General features: G+C 44.1%; 1 protein-coding gene across 10 annotated transcripts in view; it reads right to left on the bottom strand.

Annotated features, from left to right (window-relative positions):
• The window catches only part of BCAS3 (BCAS3 microtubule associated cell migration factor), a 624,015-nt gene that overhangs the window by 188,622 nt on the left and 419,804 nt on the right, over nt 1-15,589 (bottom strand). For 4 of the 10 annotated variants that reach the window (XM_087956198.1, XM_087956193.1, XM_087956204.1 and 1 more), the window contains one exon: nt 8,525-9,431. The exons of the other annotated variants lie outside the window; for them this stretch is intronic. In XM_087956198.1, the coding sequence (XP_087812324.1) occupies nt 9,337-9,431 (95 nt within the window). In that variant the 3' untranslated portion in view covers nt 8,525-9,336. Of the gene's footprint in view, nt 1-8,524; nt 9,432-15,589 lie in introns of those variants that run through there. 10 annotated transcript variants of the gene reach the window in all.

Genomic DNA, 15,589 nt, shown 5'->3' with positions numbered 1-15,589 from the left:
TATATAAGTTTATTTAATCTACCTATCTACCCTCTTTCTCTCATTCTCACTTTACCTCTTTATCTATCTACCTACCTACCTATCTATCTATCTATCTATCTATCTATCTATCTATCTATCCTTTCTCTCACCACCTCTGTATCTGTCTGTCTATCATCTCTCTCACTCTCCATCTCTTTTCTCTGTTTATCTCTCTCTCTCTCTCTCTCTCTCTATCTCTTCACTCTCTCTCTCTCTCTCTCTCTCTCTCTCTCTCTCTCTCTCTATCTCTATCTATCTATCTATCTATCTATCTATCTATCTATCTATCTATCATCTATCTATCTATCTAGGGAATTTTTAAGCCTCTTCTGCAATCACCAATCCTGAATATAATTTTTGTATGAACCCTTTTAATTTTAATTTTTTTTGCAAAAAACAAAAACCCATTCCTGGGCAAAAGATGACAGTTATTTTTAATGCTGATATGTGATTTTTTTTAAAAAACCCAGCTTCCTGTTTTTCACATTCTAGTATAGAGACGCCAATGTGGGAAGAAAACACTGAGAAAGAGAGAGAGGGAGGAAGCGAGAACAAAAAAACAAAACAAAAACCCAGCCCTGGAATATTATGGGAAGAAAAGGAAAAAAAAAACTAGCAAATATGAAGGTCCTTTCAAAGAACGTGAGTCTCCATATTTTGGCACCGGTTCACACGACCCGGACTTTATTTTTAGCCGAAGGAACTGGGATGTGTGTTCGGGATACTTCATGCTCCAAAATTTGTTTTTCCCTAAACAGACCTCCCCCGCAAAAAAAAAAAAAAAAAAAAAGAAGAAGAAGAAGAAGCATGGACTTTAAAATTTAAAAAAATGCAGAAGAGGAGACGTTTTCTGATGGCAAGAATTTTATTTTTATTTTATTTTATTTTATAAAGATCTGCAGAAAACTTCGGGCAGGAGCGCCTGAAGAAATGTTAAGGAGAGTCTATTAAACCACACAGAGTGAGGAAGTGTTTGAGAATCAGTCAGTAAATCACAGGCAACAGGGTCACCGTGTTTAACAGCAGGAACTGCACTTTGCCAAAACTCCAGCTGCGAGTGGACATAAACGCCTCTCGCAATGGGCCGGGCCAGACTTCGGCCTCCTGCTTGCTGATTCACCACGGGCTGCGGTAGTTGGGCTAAAATACGGGCAGCTCAAACCAGGCTGGAAGGTCAGCCGGCGAATTTGACGGGCTATTTTTAAAATCCGCTACAGTCGTCTTTCGACTTATGACCACCAGTGAGCCCGGAATTTCTGCTGCCAAGCGAGACAGCGGTTAAAAGGGAGTTTTGCCCCATTTTAAGGACCTTTCTCCACCAGAGTTGCCGAGTGAATCCTTGCGGTTATTAAATGAGTATAACTCGGTTGTTAAGTGAATCTGGCTTCCTCCCCCCCTTGACTTTGCTTATCGGAAAGTCGCATCTCATGACCCGGGGGACACTGAGACGGTCGTAAGTATGAACCAGTTGTCAAGCATCCAAATGTAAATCACATCGCCCAGGGGACACTGCAACCGTCATAAATAGGAGTCAGTTGGCAAACATCTGAATTTCGATCACATGACCAAGAATGCTGCAAGAGTCGTAAGTATGAAAAACAGTCGTAAGTCATTTTTTCAGTGCCATTGTAACTTAGATCATTAAACAAATCGTTGTAAGTCAGGGACTGCCTGTATGCAAATTTTTGGAAGCAGAACTGGTTTTTTTTTAAAAAAAAAAAATCTGTCCAAATAGCTAAAGAGTGCTCTTTCTTCCTTCTCTCTTTTCCATTTACAGCAAGGGGTTGAATAGGTGAAGTGGGGTCTTATCTGACAAGGAGACCATGGCCTCCAGCAGGCCCGAAATGGTGTTTCTAATTTCCGTATATAACAAGGCACTAATGTGTAGAAGGAAGTGGGCAGATACCCAGGAATCAAGGAGGATAAAAAAGCACGAGACCCCTAACCTCCAGGGTCAAGAGGTTAAGGCCTTCAGGGTCCCAGAATAAGGTAGAAGGAGGTTCTTCAGGTAGTTTTAAATTTCCTCCTTTGGCGGCTTGGAAGAAAGAGAAAAAAAGAAAGAAAGAAAGAAAGAAAGAAAGAAAGAAAGAAAGAAAGAAAGAAAGAAAGAAAGAAAGAAGAAAAGAAAGGAAAGAAAGAAAAAGAAAAAGAAAAAGAAAGAAGAAAGAAAGAAAGAAAGAAAGAGAAAGAAAGAAAGAAAGAAAAAAGAGAGAAAGAAAGGAAAGGAAACAAAGAAAAGGAAAGAAAGAAAAGGAAAGAAGGGGAAGGAAGGAAGGAGAAAAAAAGGGCAAGGCAAGGAGAAGGAGCGAGGGAGGAGGGAGGGAGAGAGAAAGAAAGAGAAAAGGAAGGAAAGAAAGAGAAAGAAAAAAGGAAGGAAGAGAAAGGGAAGAAAAAGTGAAGGGAGGGAGGAAGAAAGGAAGGAAAGAAGGAAGGAAGGGTGATACAAGGCACGCAGCACCCATGAATGAATTCAGAGGAGATTCAAACACACAGTTTTCATGTGTGCAAGTACATCCTCGCGGCTTCCACTGAAGTTACACCCCAGTGAATATCTGCAGTGGAAATTCCTACGTCTACCTTCATTCGCATCCTCCCACCCGCTTTCCTTTAAATGCCCAATATTCATGAATTAAAAGAACATTGCTCTTTCCAAACAGAGGCAGGGTATAAGCACAGGCGAACGGACGGTTTAACTTAAAAGACAGAACCTAGAACCACAGGGTTAGAGAAGGGACCTTGGAGGCTTTCTAGTCCAACTCCCAGCTCTGGAGATCAAAACATATGAAGAATGGTTGCAAGAACTAGGTATGGCTAGTCTAGTGACATGATGGCAGTGTTCCGATATTTGAGGGGCTGCCACAGAGAGGAAGGGCTCAAGCTGCTTTCCAAGGCACCTGAAGGCCAGACAAGGAACAATGGATGGAAACTGAACAGGGAGAGATTCAAGCTAGAAATAAGGAGAAACTTTCTGACAGTGAGAACAATCGACCAATGGAACAGAAGTTGCCCTCGGAAGTTGTGGGAGCTTCATCACTGGAGGCTTTCAAGGAGAGACTGAACAGCCACCTGTCAGAAATGGTATAGGGTCTCCTACTTGGGAGGATTTGGACTAGATGACCTCCAAGGTCCCTTTCAACTCTAGTATTACTCTAATATTACTCTCGAAGTTAATCTCTGCTCATCTGTTTGTTGACTGCTAGTGAAGAGCTGTTTTAGTCTTCTTTCCTTTTCGGCTCTTATGTCTCTTTTGAATGGTATGTAGATGTTGTTTATCTCAATGTGCCTGTTGATATCAGTCTGTCTGAGTGCCAGGTTTCCAGGAATTCTCTAGAATTTTTTTGGATTTTGTTTGGTCTAGGATGCTCACAGTTTCCCAGTTAAAACTATGGTTCAGTCTATCCATCCATTGTGCAGGTTTTCTGTAGAGATCAAAATGCCACTTTCTCTTGAAAGCTTTCCCCGGAAGGGAGAAAGGCAAATCCAGTTTAGAAGAACTGACTTAATGGCTAACCAGGAGATATTTTAGCTTTTTGATTGTCTCTTTTTAATGGTATGTAGATGTCGTTTATCTCTGTGCGCCTATTGATGGCAAATTGTTTTGATTGCTAGGTTTTCAGGAATTCCCAAGAATTTTGAGATGTGGCTTGATCTTGGCTGCTCATCCTTGCCCAGTTGAAACTGTGGTTCAGTCTGTCCATGCACTGTGCAATTAACTTTCATTATTTCTTCTGACTGCTAGTTGGGTGTTCACTCTGCTAGTTTTCTGCCTGTAATTCTACGTAGTGGCTGATAACAGTCCTTACCTTGCCTTTGGTCTTTCATTACTTCTCACATTGCGTGTGACCAAAGAAACCAGGGAGGGGGGAGGGAAAGTGGTTATATTTAACTGGGCTTTCATGGGAAGATCCTTTCCTTCTCCATAACTTGGAGGGGCCTGCAACGAAGTCCTCCGGCATCGAAATTCAAAGGCAGCAAGGAGCCGTGGCACTCACTTCTGCATCCCGCTGCGGGCCGATTCTCCCAACGGGTGCCAAAGAGGCCGGAGCACATGGCAAATCCCCTTTGTGCGAGTCGCGAAATGCCGCAGCCGAGCTGGCGGTTCAGCACACACGAAGAACGCCAAGCATGAGTGCCCAATCAAGGCAAGGCTTCCCTTGCGGAAATGCTCTGCTTATTTGATTAAGTTAGGTGAAAAACAGTGCACAAAACACCCTCGCAGCTTCCCTTCCTCCCGACTCGCTCGCTCGTCGGCTTTTTATTTCTAATGCAAAACGGAAGTCTATGCGGAGCAAGTCTGGCTAGCCTCAGTCTAACCTTTCCATCTGGAAGGGAACTAACTAGCCTTCGGGCTACTTTCAACCCTTCCCAGCTGTTGGGTTGAGGATTTTTTTTTATATTCCCCCCCCCCCGACCTCTTCTTCTTCTTTTAAATAATAATAAAAGAAATGTTTTTGTGCAGGCTCGAGAAAGCATATTTATATAAATGATTGCCATATCCTTTTGCCAGCTGTTGACCCGACTCGTAGCCCAACTGGGGCATGTTTTTCATTTTGAACAGCTCCAGACTGGAACTGACCCGGACAAAGTTAGCACGCTATGCAAACAGTCTTACGTGTTACAACCCTGACAGTTAAGACAATGGACGCACAGTGTGATCGAAGGGACCGGAGTTCCCCCTCTGGGCAAATGTCACAAAAAAATCCTGAGCTGGAGGTATCGATTTTAAAAGACAAATAAAGAGATGTTGTGGTCCTTTCGAGTTTAGCCTTTCCTCCGCGCTGGGACCCTTTCACAAAACACGACTTGTGGCTCCCCGAAGGGTCACGGCAAATCAGACCCGCCGTTTATTTGAACGAAGAAAGGGGTTTGGAAAATATATAAGACCCAATAAACTCCCACCCTTCGGGTGTCAACGATTAAACTCATTACTTAATGGACTCCATCCCACACCGAGGTCCCCAGGCCTATTGGCAAAACCAAGTCGCCAGAGACTTTTGAAAGAGCATTAAAGTGGGAGCCGATCTTATCTCTACAAGGATGATGTTCCACTGGGAGGGAGCCATCAAGGAGAACGCCCTTCTTCTTGGTCCCACCAGATGGATCTCCTTCAGGGTAGAGGTCCATGACATCTTATTTCCACACGGTTGATGTTCCATGGAGAATGCCCTTCTTCTTGGTCCTACTAGATGGACCTCCTTAAGGGAGGAGACCCATAACGTCTTATTTCCACAGGGATGATGTTCCACAGAGAGGGAGCCACCAAGGAGAAGGCCCTTCTTGGTCTCACAACATGGACCTTCTTAAGGAAGAGGACCCATAACATTTTATTTTCAGTATTATTTCCACAGGGATGATGTTCCACAGGGAGGGAGTCACCACAAAAGAGGTGCTTGATACTGTATTCAGTATCACTTCACTGCATTATAATTGCCAAGGATGGCTGTTCATGTCTGGCTTGTTGAAGTAAATTATGGTTGTGTGCAAACGATTCGTACTCCAGAGTTACTTTATTTCAAGTGGTTTTTCATTGCTTATTTCTTGTTCTAGCAATTTTATGCTATGAAGGATGCAAATTTAAATATAATTAAAACTCAGCCTCTGCCTCTGTTCCCAATACTTACACTCACTTATTAATGTACTAATTAATAAGACTCCCAATCAGCTTTAACAAATTAATTGTTGCAAGCATACGGTAACGGAAAGAGGCAAATTTTAACTGGGGCGACTCCAAACTTTGAAAAGGCCAATATTTTTAAAAGAGGCGATCAACCCTTCCTTGAAGGGAATTTAAATTCTGCTGCATATGTACTGATCAACAGAGTGATAAATGTAGGTTGTTATGACTGCATAACTGGCTTGATTTGAGTGCACTGGGGGGAAAAAATGGAACAATGGGATTGTTTAGAGATGGATAGTTTCTAAATTTGATTACAGGTACCATAGCCCTCAACTTACAACAATTACGCCCCAAGTTTCTGTTGTTGTGAGACATTTATTAAGCGAATGTTGTGAACACAGGGATACTGTAAGGGTCATAAGCATATTGCAAGGACAAATAGACTGAAAAACAGTTTCTATCCCAGTAGCTCTTTTGAATTCTACTGTATAGTGCAGTGTTGATGTGGTGTCAGGGTTTTCAATTCAATGTGTGGAGTGTGAACAATGTGTGTTTGTGTTTATTTTCATGGTCATGATGTGCAATGAAGATGGTGTTTGATTTCATTGTACGAGGTGCAATGACAATAAAGTAAACTAAAAACTAAGTCACTTTTTGCAGTGCTGCTGTAACTTCAAAACACTCACAAAATGAATGGTGGTAAGTCAAGGACTACCTGTATTTAAATTTGAATAGAATAGAATAAGCTGGAAGGGACCTTGGAGGTCTTCTAGTCCAGCCCTCTGCTCAAGCAAGAGAACCTATACCATTTCAGATAAATGACTGTCTAGACTCTTCTTAAAAACATGCAGTGATGTGGAGTGCCCACAACTTCTGGTGGCAAGTTGTTCCATTGGTTAATTGTTCTCACTGTCAGGATGTTTCTCCTTAATTCCAGGTTGCTTCTCTCCTTGATTAGTTTCCATCTGTTGCTGCTTGTCCTGCACTCTGTTGCTTTGGAAAATAAATTGACCCCCTTGTCTTTGTGGCAGCCCCTCAAATACTGGAATACTGCTATCATGTCACCCATAATCCTTCTTTTCACTAGACTATTCGGCTTTTTAGTATCCCAGTATTGCTTAAATAAGCAACCGTCATATGAAAAAACCACCAGAAATAAAATATAATACCTCCTTTGGTAAAACCAATAAACGAAAGCAGAGAGAGGCGAGTAATAAACATGGATCAAACCCATTAATGCCAAGGACTATAAATTGCTCATAGCTGCCTGATGCATAAGCAAGGTTGGGTTGCACCAATAAAGGGGACGTCAGATGTATTTTAAGGAGGATGATGATGTTATCCACTCGGTCGTGTCCAAATGAAGGGCGATTCTCTGAGCCAATTCTCTCCACATCTTCCAATCTTGTTGAGCTGTTCTATGCTCTGACTGGTGTCAGCTTTGATGGTGTCCAGCCGTCCCGTTCTTTGATGGCCTGCTTTCTTTTGACCGCTAACTCTCCCCAACATAATTAATTTCTCCTGTGAATTCCCCCGCACGAACATGGCCCAAGTAAGTGGGATGCGGTGTCGTGATTTTGCCTCCCGGTGACAATGTCTGGTGTTATGCGCTCCAATGCTTGCTTGTTGGTTACCCAGGGGTGGCCTGCTGGGGGTTCGCAGGGGTTTGGGAGCCAAGATTCTGCGCAGTTCGGAGAACCCCTCCCCCGAAATCCCACTCCTGGTTGGCCCCACCCACCCCTCCCCTCCTCTCCCTGGAGTCCCCACGTGGCCTGTTTTGGATACAGGTAAGTGCAGGGCGCGTGAGGAGGCTCGAGGAAGGGTGAAAAACGGGCCATCCGGAAGTTTGGAAAGACCGGAAATGGGCCTGTTTCTGGCTTTCAGAGAGCCTCCGGAGTCCGGGGAGGCTGTTTTCACCTTCCTGGAGACTTGAGGAAAGCCTCTGGAGCCTGGGAAGGCAAAAAACAGGTCTCCTAGAAGTTCTGGAAGGCCAAGAACGGGCCTGTTTCCAGTCTCCGGAGGGCCTCCAGAGCCCAGGGAGGCCATTTTCACCCTCCCGGAGGCTCGAGGAAAGCCTCCGGAGCCCGGGGAGGGCAAAAAGCCCCCCCCCCACCATGGTGCAGGAGGCCGACTAGGCCACGCCCACCATGGCCACGCCCACCCAGCCACCGAGCAGAGAAGCAGTTCCTGAAATTTTTGAAGGCCACCCCTGTGGTTGGCTTTGCTGTCTAAGGATACGTGGGAGCCTTCTCCAGCACCTCAGCTCAAACGAGTCGGCCGTCTTCCTGTCTCGCTTTTTTAAGGCCGGACTTCCATGACCCTATAGGTACCCACGGATTAATCCAGAAGGCCGCTGCAAACTCGTGACACCACCCATGTCCTGAGCCGTGTCATTATGCAGCGGGCTTTCCCTAATGTTTGGCCAACAATGTGAGGGTACAAATCTTATGAGTTTGGGTGAATTATTGTCACCGAGAACCGGGTGCTTTCATCCAACCGCCTAAAGGACAAATGGCACTTAAGGGGGAGGTCGAGACACAATGAACGGGAGTGCTTAACAGCTTTCCGCAACTGTGACATGGCAGCTTGATCTTAACCCATAGTGGCACTTGCATTCTACTGTGTGCTGCATGCACTTTGATTCCCTGGGCGCAGATTGAATTAAAAATCAATATATGGTTAAATGCTTAAAGAGGCGCCGGGATGTGCCGAACAGGAAGTTTTAAAGCAGAGGTCCCCAAACTTGGCAACTTTAAGACTTGTGGACTTCAACTCATAGCTGGCTGGAGAATTCTGGGAGTTGACGTCCACAAGTCTTAAAGTTGCCAAGTTTGGGGACCCCTGTTTTAAAGGATTGAGCCTTCCAAGAAAAAAATTGACAGATCATTTGTTCATTCATTCGTTCATTTTATTGATTAAATTTAATAAGCGCCCCACCCCCCATGCTAGTGAGCGAATCCGGGGGCAGTTTACGATGCCATAATTAACCATACGAAACGATTAAACGGTGAAGAGAGCGCTAATCTGTTCAAGTCAAAGATTAAAATTAGCAGCGCGGGTTAAAGTAAGCACAGGTAGTCCTCGACTTACAGCCACGATTGAGCCTACAATGTATGTCGTGAAGGGAGTTTGCACCATTTTGCGACTTTCCTCACCACATTTCACGGCAGTTCTTGAATGAGTCACACGGCTGAATCTGGTTTATTCGTTCAGGTTGCAAAAAGGGGACGACGTGACTCCAGGGCACTACAACCGTCATAAATATGAATCAGTTGTCAAGCATCTGAATTTTGATTCTGTGATGTGGGGTCATAAGTGTGAAAAACGATCATGGATCACTGTTTCTGGTGCCACTGTGACCGTGAACAGTCACTTTAATGAACTGTTGTAAGTCAAGGACTATCTGTATTTCCTTTCATACGAATATAAGTATTATATATGCTATAGATATACACGTATTATTTATGTTCTGCTTCAAGTTACGATGCATTCCGGAAATAAATAAGCAGCCAGCGATTTCACTTCAATTCACTCTTAAACCTGACTCCAATTCAATTCATTTCGTATATCGGCTCATTCTTGGGTTGGTTTCAGTCTTCTTGTAAAAGAAAGCGAAACGGTTTTTCACAAAGCTAAACTTTGTAGACTCATCTTAAGGGAGGGATTGATAGGTTGTGGTCTTTTGAGTACTCGTGGGACTACAAATCCCATGGTTTATGTGCATCGGTTGATGAGTAGTTTAGCTGAGAGAGACAGTAAAGACTGGAAAGTTGACACACGGCAAACTCCTGGTCTGTAAATGATGAAGATGTAAAAGAAAAGAAGAGAGAGAAAAAAGAAAAAAAGAGAAAAGAGAAAAAGAGAAAAGAAAAAAGAAAAGAAAAAAGAAAAGAAAATGTGGGTACATCATAAAAGTATCAGAACGTTATATATATCATTGCCAAAATATCTATTAAAATTTATTTATGTATTTAGTTCTCGACTTACAACCATAACTGAGCCCAAATTTTCTGTGGCTAAGCAAGACAGTTGTTAAGTGAATTTTGCCCCATTTTACGACTTTTCTTGACATGGTTGTTAAAGGAATCACTGCAGTTGTCGAGCTAGTAACATGTGACCCCGGGACAGTACAACCGCCGTAAACAGATGCCAAGTGCCCGAATTTTGATCACATGACCACGGGGATGCCGCAATGGTTGTAAGTGTGAATAAAGGTCATAAGTCATCGTTTTCTTCAGTGCCTTTGTAACTTTGAAGGGTCATTAAATGAATGGTTTGATTTGAGTTGAGTTATAAGCCGAGGACTGCCTGTATTTATTATTTCAGCTTATACACTTTTCGATCCTCAGCAGTTGACAGTGATCAATATAAAATTACAAAAATATCACAGATAATCAGTAGATACCGAATTCTCCTTTAACAATCTAAACACGAACGAAAAAAAATAAAAATAAAACCATTTAAATCAAAGCCGGGCTGGACATTTTCCCCATTCTCCCCCCCAATTTTTTTTTAACCACTGGCCATCTTAAGGACCAGTTCAGCAGCTTGGATGGGAGATCAGCTTTTCGCACGACGCGCCAGGAATTTCACAAATACCGAGCGACTTAAAACCTGATGGGATCTTCGAAGCCTCTCTAGGGCAGATTAACTAATGAAAAAAAAAAAAAAAGAATTAAATGAATAAAAAAAACCTGTGAAATTGCTCTCCAATCTTCTTTTTCCCCAGACTAGATGTGTTTGTGGCTGACACGGAAACGGGGCCGTTTCACGGCAAGCCATCTGGCCTGGCCTGCGCGCAAGACCACGGGTGATGAAATTAATGGGCCCACACCACTTGGGTAGGGCTTTCCAGCTGCAATCCAGGAATCCGATTTGTCACACAATTACAAGAGAGGATTTGGATGCCCAGGGTCCTGTCACTCCCCCCTCTTCTCCCAATCTCTCAAAGTGCCGGACAAATGTGACAGATTTGTCACCTAAACCGTTTACAGGCTGCTTATTTGTGCAACTCAAACCTTGGCAAGAGGCCTCTAGTGTTATATAGCCTGATGGCTTTTCTAAGGACGCCATAAATTCAGATGGCATCCAAAACACTGAAAAACTGCCTGCAGTCCAGCCACAGTTCAGAGATTCTGTAGTAGACAGGATTCTGTAGTAGACAGGTAGTCCTTAATGTACAACAGTTCGTTTAGTGACTGAGGTTACAATGGGACGGAAAAAAGTGACTGATGACCGTTTTTCAGACTTGCATCCATTATAGCATCCCTGTTTTGTGATCAAAATTCAGACTTTTGGTAACTGGCTTCCAAGATGTCAGGTAGCACTGATGATGTTACCAGGGGTGGGATTATAATTTCTTAACCGATTCTATGGGTGTGGCCTAATTTGTGGGCATGGCTTGGTGGTCATGTGACTGGCTGGGCATGGTTTCTATGTAAATATTATAAATATTTATGTAAATATTATTTTTTTATTAAAAAAAGAGCAACTTTTACCCAAAATCAGGCAAAGCAGGCAGGCAGATTGAGTTGCTCACAGAATCACAGATTCATTCAGAGATCTATCTTTCTGCAATCGGCTACCTGAGTCTGTCACATAAAATTTGTTTGCTAGCAAACTCATAAAATTTGCTAGCAAACAAACTCACAAAGTTAACTCACAACACACTATATATGTAAACATTGGATTTTTTTTTTTTAAAGAGCAACTTTTACCCAAAATCAGGCAAAGCAGGCAGGCAGATGGAGTTGCTCAAAGAATCACAGATTCTGTGTTTCTGCCATCTGCTATCTGAGTCTGCACTGAATAATAGAAGCTTCAGGCTCAGCTCTGCTTTTAGATTAGCAAGAAAGGAAGAAACCCAAGGATTTCCTGCTTTCTAGCTAATCTAAATCTCTCGGCACAGCAGAACAGCTGATGGTCAGGGGAAAAAAAGGGGGGGGAATAGCAATTTAGCAGGGAAGTTTGATGGCGTGCACGCCAGGTAAGGAGGGAGTGGGAGGGGCGGGGCGGGGCCAGCCAGTGGTACGATTCGCTGGTTCTCCAGCAGGTAGAATCCCAGCCCTGGTAAAGAGTGCGTTTTGCGTGCGTGTGTAGATAATTTCCTAAAACCTCAGCTGTGCCACCCGGACAGGTGATAAGCGCTGTGCACAGGTACGCAGCGTTTCAAACGCCTCTTCTTTCCTGCTTTTTCAACCTCTGCTGTGCCGCACAAAGCAGCTGAGATTGAAAAAGCAGGAAGTAAAGGACAGGTAAGAGCCCAGGCAGGCGGGTGGGCCAAACAGAGCAGCAGACACCAAACTGGTTCAGTGTCTGCTGCTCTTCAGAGCTACCGGTTCTATAGAACCGGGCTGAACCGGTAGCATCCCACCCCTGGATGTTACCCAGTTGGGTAATGAAATGTCTGCAAGAAACTGAGGACTGCATAGTCCTTCCTCCTCCTCCTCCTCCTTCCCCTCTTCCTCCTCCTTCTTCCTTCTCCTCCTCCTCCTCCTTCCCCTCTTCCTCCTCCTTCCTTCTCCTCCTCCTCCTCTTCTCCTCCTTTCTGCAATCCCCACTCCCTTCTGGTACTGATGATATTACCCAGTTGGGTAATGAAATGTCTGCAAGAAACCGAGGACCTCATAGTCCTCCTTCTTCCTCCTCCTCCTCTTCCTTCCCCTCTTCCTCCTCCTTCTTCCTCCTCCTCCTCCTCCTCTTCTTCTTCCTCCTTCTCCTCCTCCTTCTCCTCTTCCTCCTCCTTTCTGCAATCCCCACTCCCTTCTGGCACTGATGATATTACCTAGTTGGGTAATGAAATGTCTGCAAGAAACCGAGGACCTCGTAGTCCTCCTTCTCCTTCTCCCCTTCTTCTTCCTCCTCCTCCTTTCTGCAATCCCCTCTCCCTTCTGGCACTGATAATGTTACTGAGTTGGGTAATGCAACGTCTGCAAGAAAACAACCCAGCTCAGAGAGCACCAAGGACCTCTCACGATGTCATGATTCAGTCACACAGGGCCTGTGGAGATGGGTGAGTAGTTTGAAGAACGGCCTCTATTCAATCTCCAAAGAGATGAACCCAATCCGAACCATCCATGGCAGTTGCCGAAAAGGTAGTCCTCAACTTACAACTGTTCACTTAGTGACAGTTCAAAGTTACGATGGCACTGAAAAAAGGGACTTATGACCGCTTTTCACACTTACGACTGTTATAGCATCCCCATAGTAACGTGATCCAAATTCAGGCGCTTGGCAACTGACTCGTATTTATGACGGTTGCAGTGTCCCCGGGGTCATATAATCCCCTTTTGTGACCTTCTCAAAAAACAAAGTCAACGGGGAAGCCAGATTCACTGAACAGCCATGTTACTAACTTAACAAATTGCAGCAATACCCTTAAATTATTGACAAGGAAGGTCGTAAAATCGGGCAAAATTTACTTCACTGTCTCACTTAGCAACATAAATGTTGGGCTCAATTGTGGCTGTAAGCTGAGGACTACCCGTGCTGGAAACACAAATGGGAGATGGCTGATCATCCTAACTGTGACTGTGTGAACATCCCACAAACTTTCTATCGTATTGGGGGCCCCTCAGAAGGTTCCTTGGATCCCCGCACGAAATACATCGATTATCTCGAGAGCGCTGCTGTCCAAGGTTCAATGATTTAGATCCCCAACCACAGGTTTAGTCACTCCAGTACCTTGCTCATACATAATTTAATTTTATTCATACTTTTATTCATTATTTGTATTGTGAGTTTCTAAAATAATTCACTGTTCTGTTTTGCATTTTGATAAACATTGTATATGCGGCTTTTATGAATTTTACGCATTAATGCTGTATTTTGTTACCTCACACAAGATAGATAGACAGACAGACAGATGGATAGACATGGATAGATAGATAGATAGATAGATAGATAGATAGATAGATAGATAGATAGATAGATAGATAGATAGATAGATAGATAGATAGATAGATGGATGGATGGATGGATGGATAGACAGAGATGATAAATAGACAGACAGACAGGGTGATGGATGGACAGACGGATAGATAGACATGAGAGAGACAGAGACGGATGGACAGATGGATAAACAGAAATGATAGACAGATCGATAGACAGAAAGATTGACTGATAGATGATAGAGGGAGACAGATAGATAAATCATTTGAACTATGACAGCATTTACATTCATAAACCTGGGACCACGCATTAAGTTCCAGTTAAGGTGATTTATACAAAAGAATCTAGTCAAACTAATGGTCAATACCAAATTGGCCCAGATAAGAGTTAACAGAATTCAAGGGGTGGTGGTGGATTTAGACTGTTTGTGACAGCGTAATGATTCTAAGCTGATTGCTCTCTTGACGCCACCCCCAGTGCTCTTCTGCAAAAAAGTAGACAAGAGATCCGACTTTTCCAATGGTTTAAAAAAAAAAAAAAACACCTTGCTACAGATGTGCCAAATTGAACTTTTCACTGCTGCCTTCCTTTCATTTTGTGCATCGACGAGATGCACAGGGTTGCGAGAAACCCAGCAAGATCTTCCAAACAACAGAAAAAGGAAAGGAAAGATCACCCCCGCTGCCCAGTTGCTCTCCTTCCTCAAAGCAAAATGTGGGAAGTGCAAAATAAAACTACTCCGGTTAAAAAGGGGATTCATTCTTCTTTCGTTTTAAATTTCACAAGCTGGAAAGGTTGTGTGTTTTGTGTGTGTGTGTGTGTGTGTGTGTAAAAGGTGCTCTGACATGTCTCTTAATTGATTCGTTTTACACCATCCGGGAAAGGAGAACAGAGATTTGTGGAACAGTTTTCTCTTTCTCTCCGGCCTCCATATATCACTCATTTGCCCATCTTAATTCAATTAAAGAGAGTAAGGACAGTTTGACCGAGGAATGAACCATATTTTAAATGGAGGGCATTGCTATTTAAATCAGAATATGTCAACCACTGTTATTCTCCACGAGGAACTTCCGATCTGCAACTTTCACTCCCCGAGGTCAACGGAGGGTCACCGATGATCCCGACCCTGCCAAGCCAGGCACTCTTAAATACAGGTAGTCCTTGACTTATGACCACAACGGAGCCCCAAATCTCCTTGGCCGAGCAAAACAGTGGTTAGGTGACTTGTGCCCCATTGTACGACCTTTTTTTGCCCACGGCTGTTAAGCAAATTGCCGCAGTTGTTAAGTGATTCAGGCGGTCGCTCTAGGAATCTGGCTTCCCCATCGGCTTTGCTCATCGGAAGGTCGCAAAAGGGGATCGTGTGACCCCGGGACCGTCGTAAATATGGACATGTTTTGCCGAGCGTCCTGCTTTTGATCGCGTGACCACGGGGGTGCTACAACGGTCGTAAGCATGAAAACTGGCCCTACGTCACTCTCTTCGGCGCTATTGTAACTTGAAATGACCACTGAATGAATGGCAGTAAGGTGAGGATTACTTGAATTGGCAAAACCTCTGTAAAGTAGAATGTCTACAGCAGCTTTCCTGAGCATGAGCCCTGAATTGCTGAATCAATCCTAAAAGGACTAAAATAAGCTTCCGAAAAGCATCAGGAAAGGCCAAAAAGGGTGGTCTGAGGACCCCGTGAATATGGCTCTCACTTCTCAACCTTGGCCTCTTTAAGATGGGTGGACTTCTGAACTTCCGGTTTGTCGGCTTCGCTAGCGGCAGGGATTTGCGATCCTGCGCGATCCCTGCTGCGCTAGCCGCTTTGGTGCCTCCGATCCACGGATCTGGAGGCTAAGGCTGCCATGAAGAGGCAGTCGAAGATAGGGCGGAGCTGGTGAGGGGTTTGGGGGTGTTGCAGACCCCCTTTCCAGCCGGCAAAACCCCCCTCTCCCAAGACGGTCAAGCGGTGGTCTGTAATGGCCGCCTCAAAGAAGCCGGCAGCTGGGTAAGACTGAGCAGGAGGAAGAGAGGAGAAAGTTGTTAAGAGAAAGTTTTTGTGGCTGACCGAAG

This window comes from Notechis scutatus, chromosome 1 (assembly GCF_049901735.1).
Source record: "Notechis scutatus isolate UNSWTSFEM ecotype Mainland chromosome 1, rNotScu1.2, whole genome shotgun sequence".
NCBI classification, from domain to species: Eukaryota; Metazoa; Chordata; class Lepidosauria; order Squamata; family Elapidae; genus Notechis; species Notechis scutatus.
Note: the sequence above shows the minus strand (reverse complement) of the source record. Positions and strands in the feature narration are given on the sequence as shown.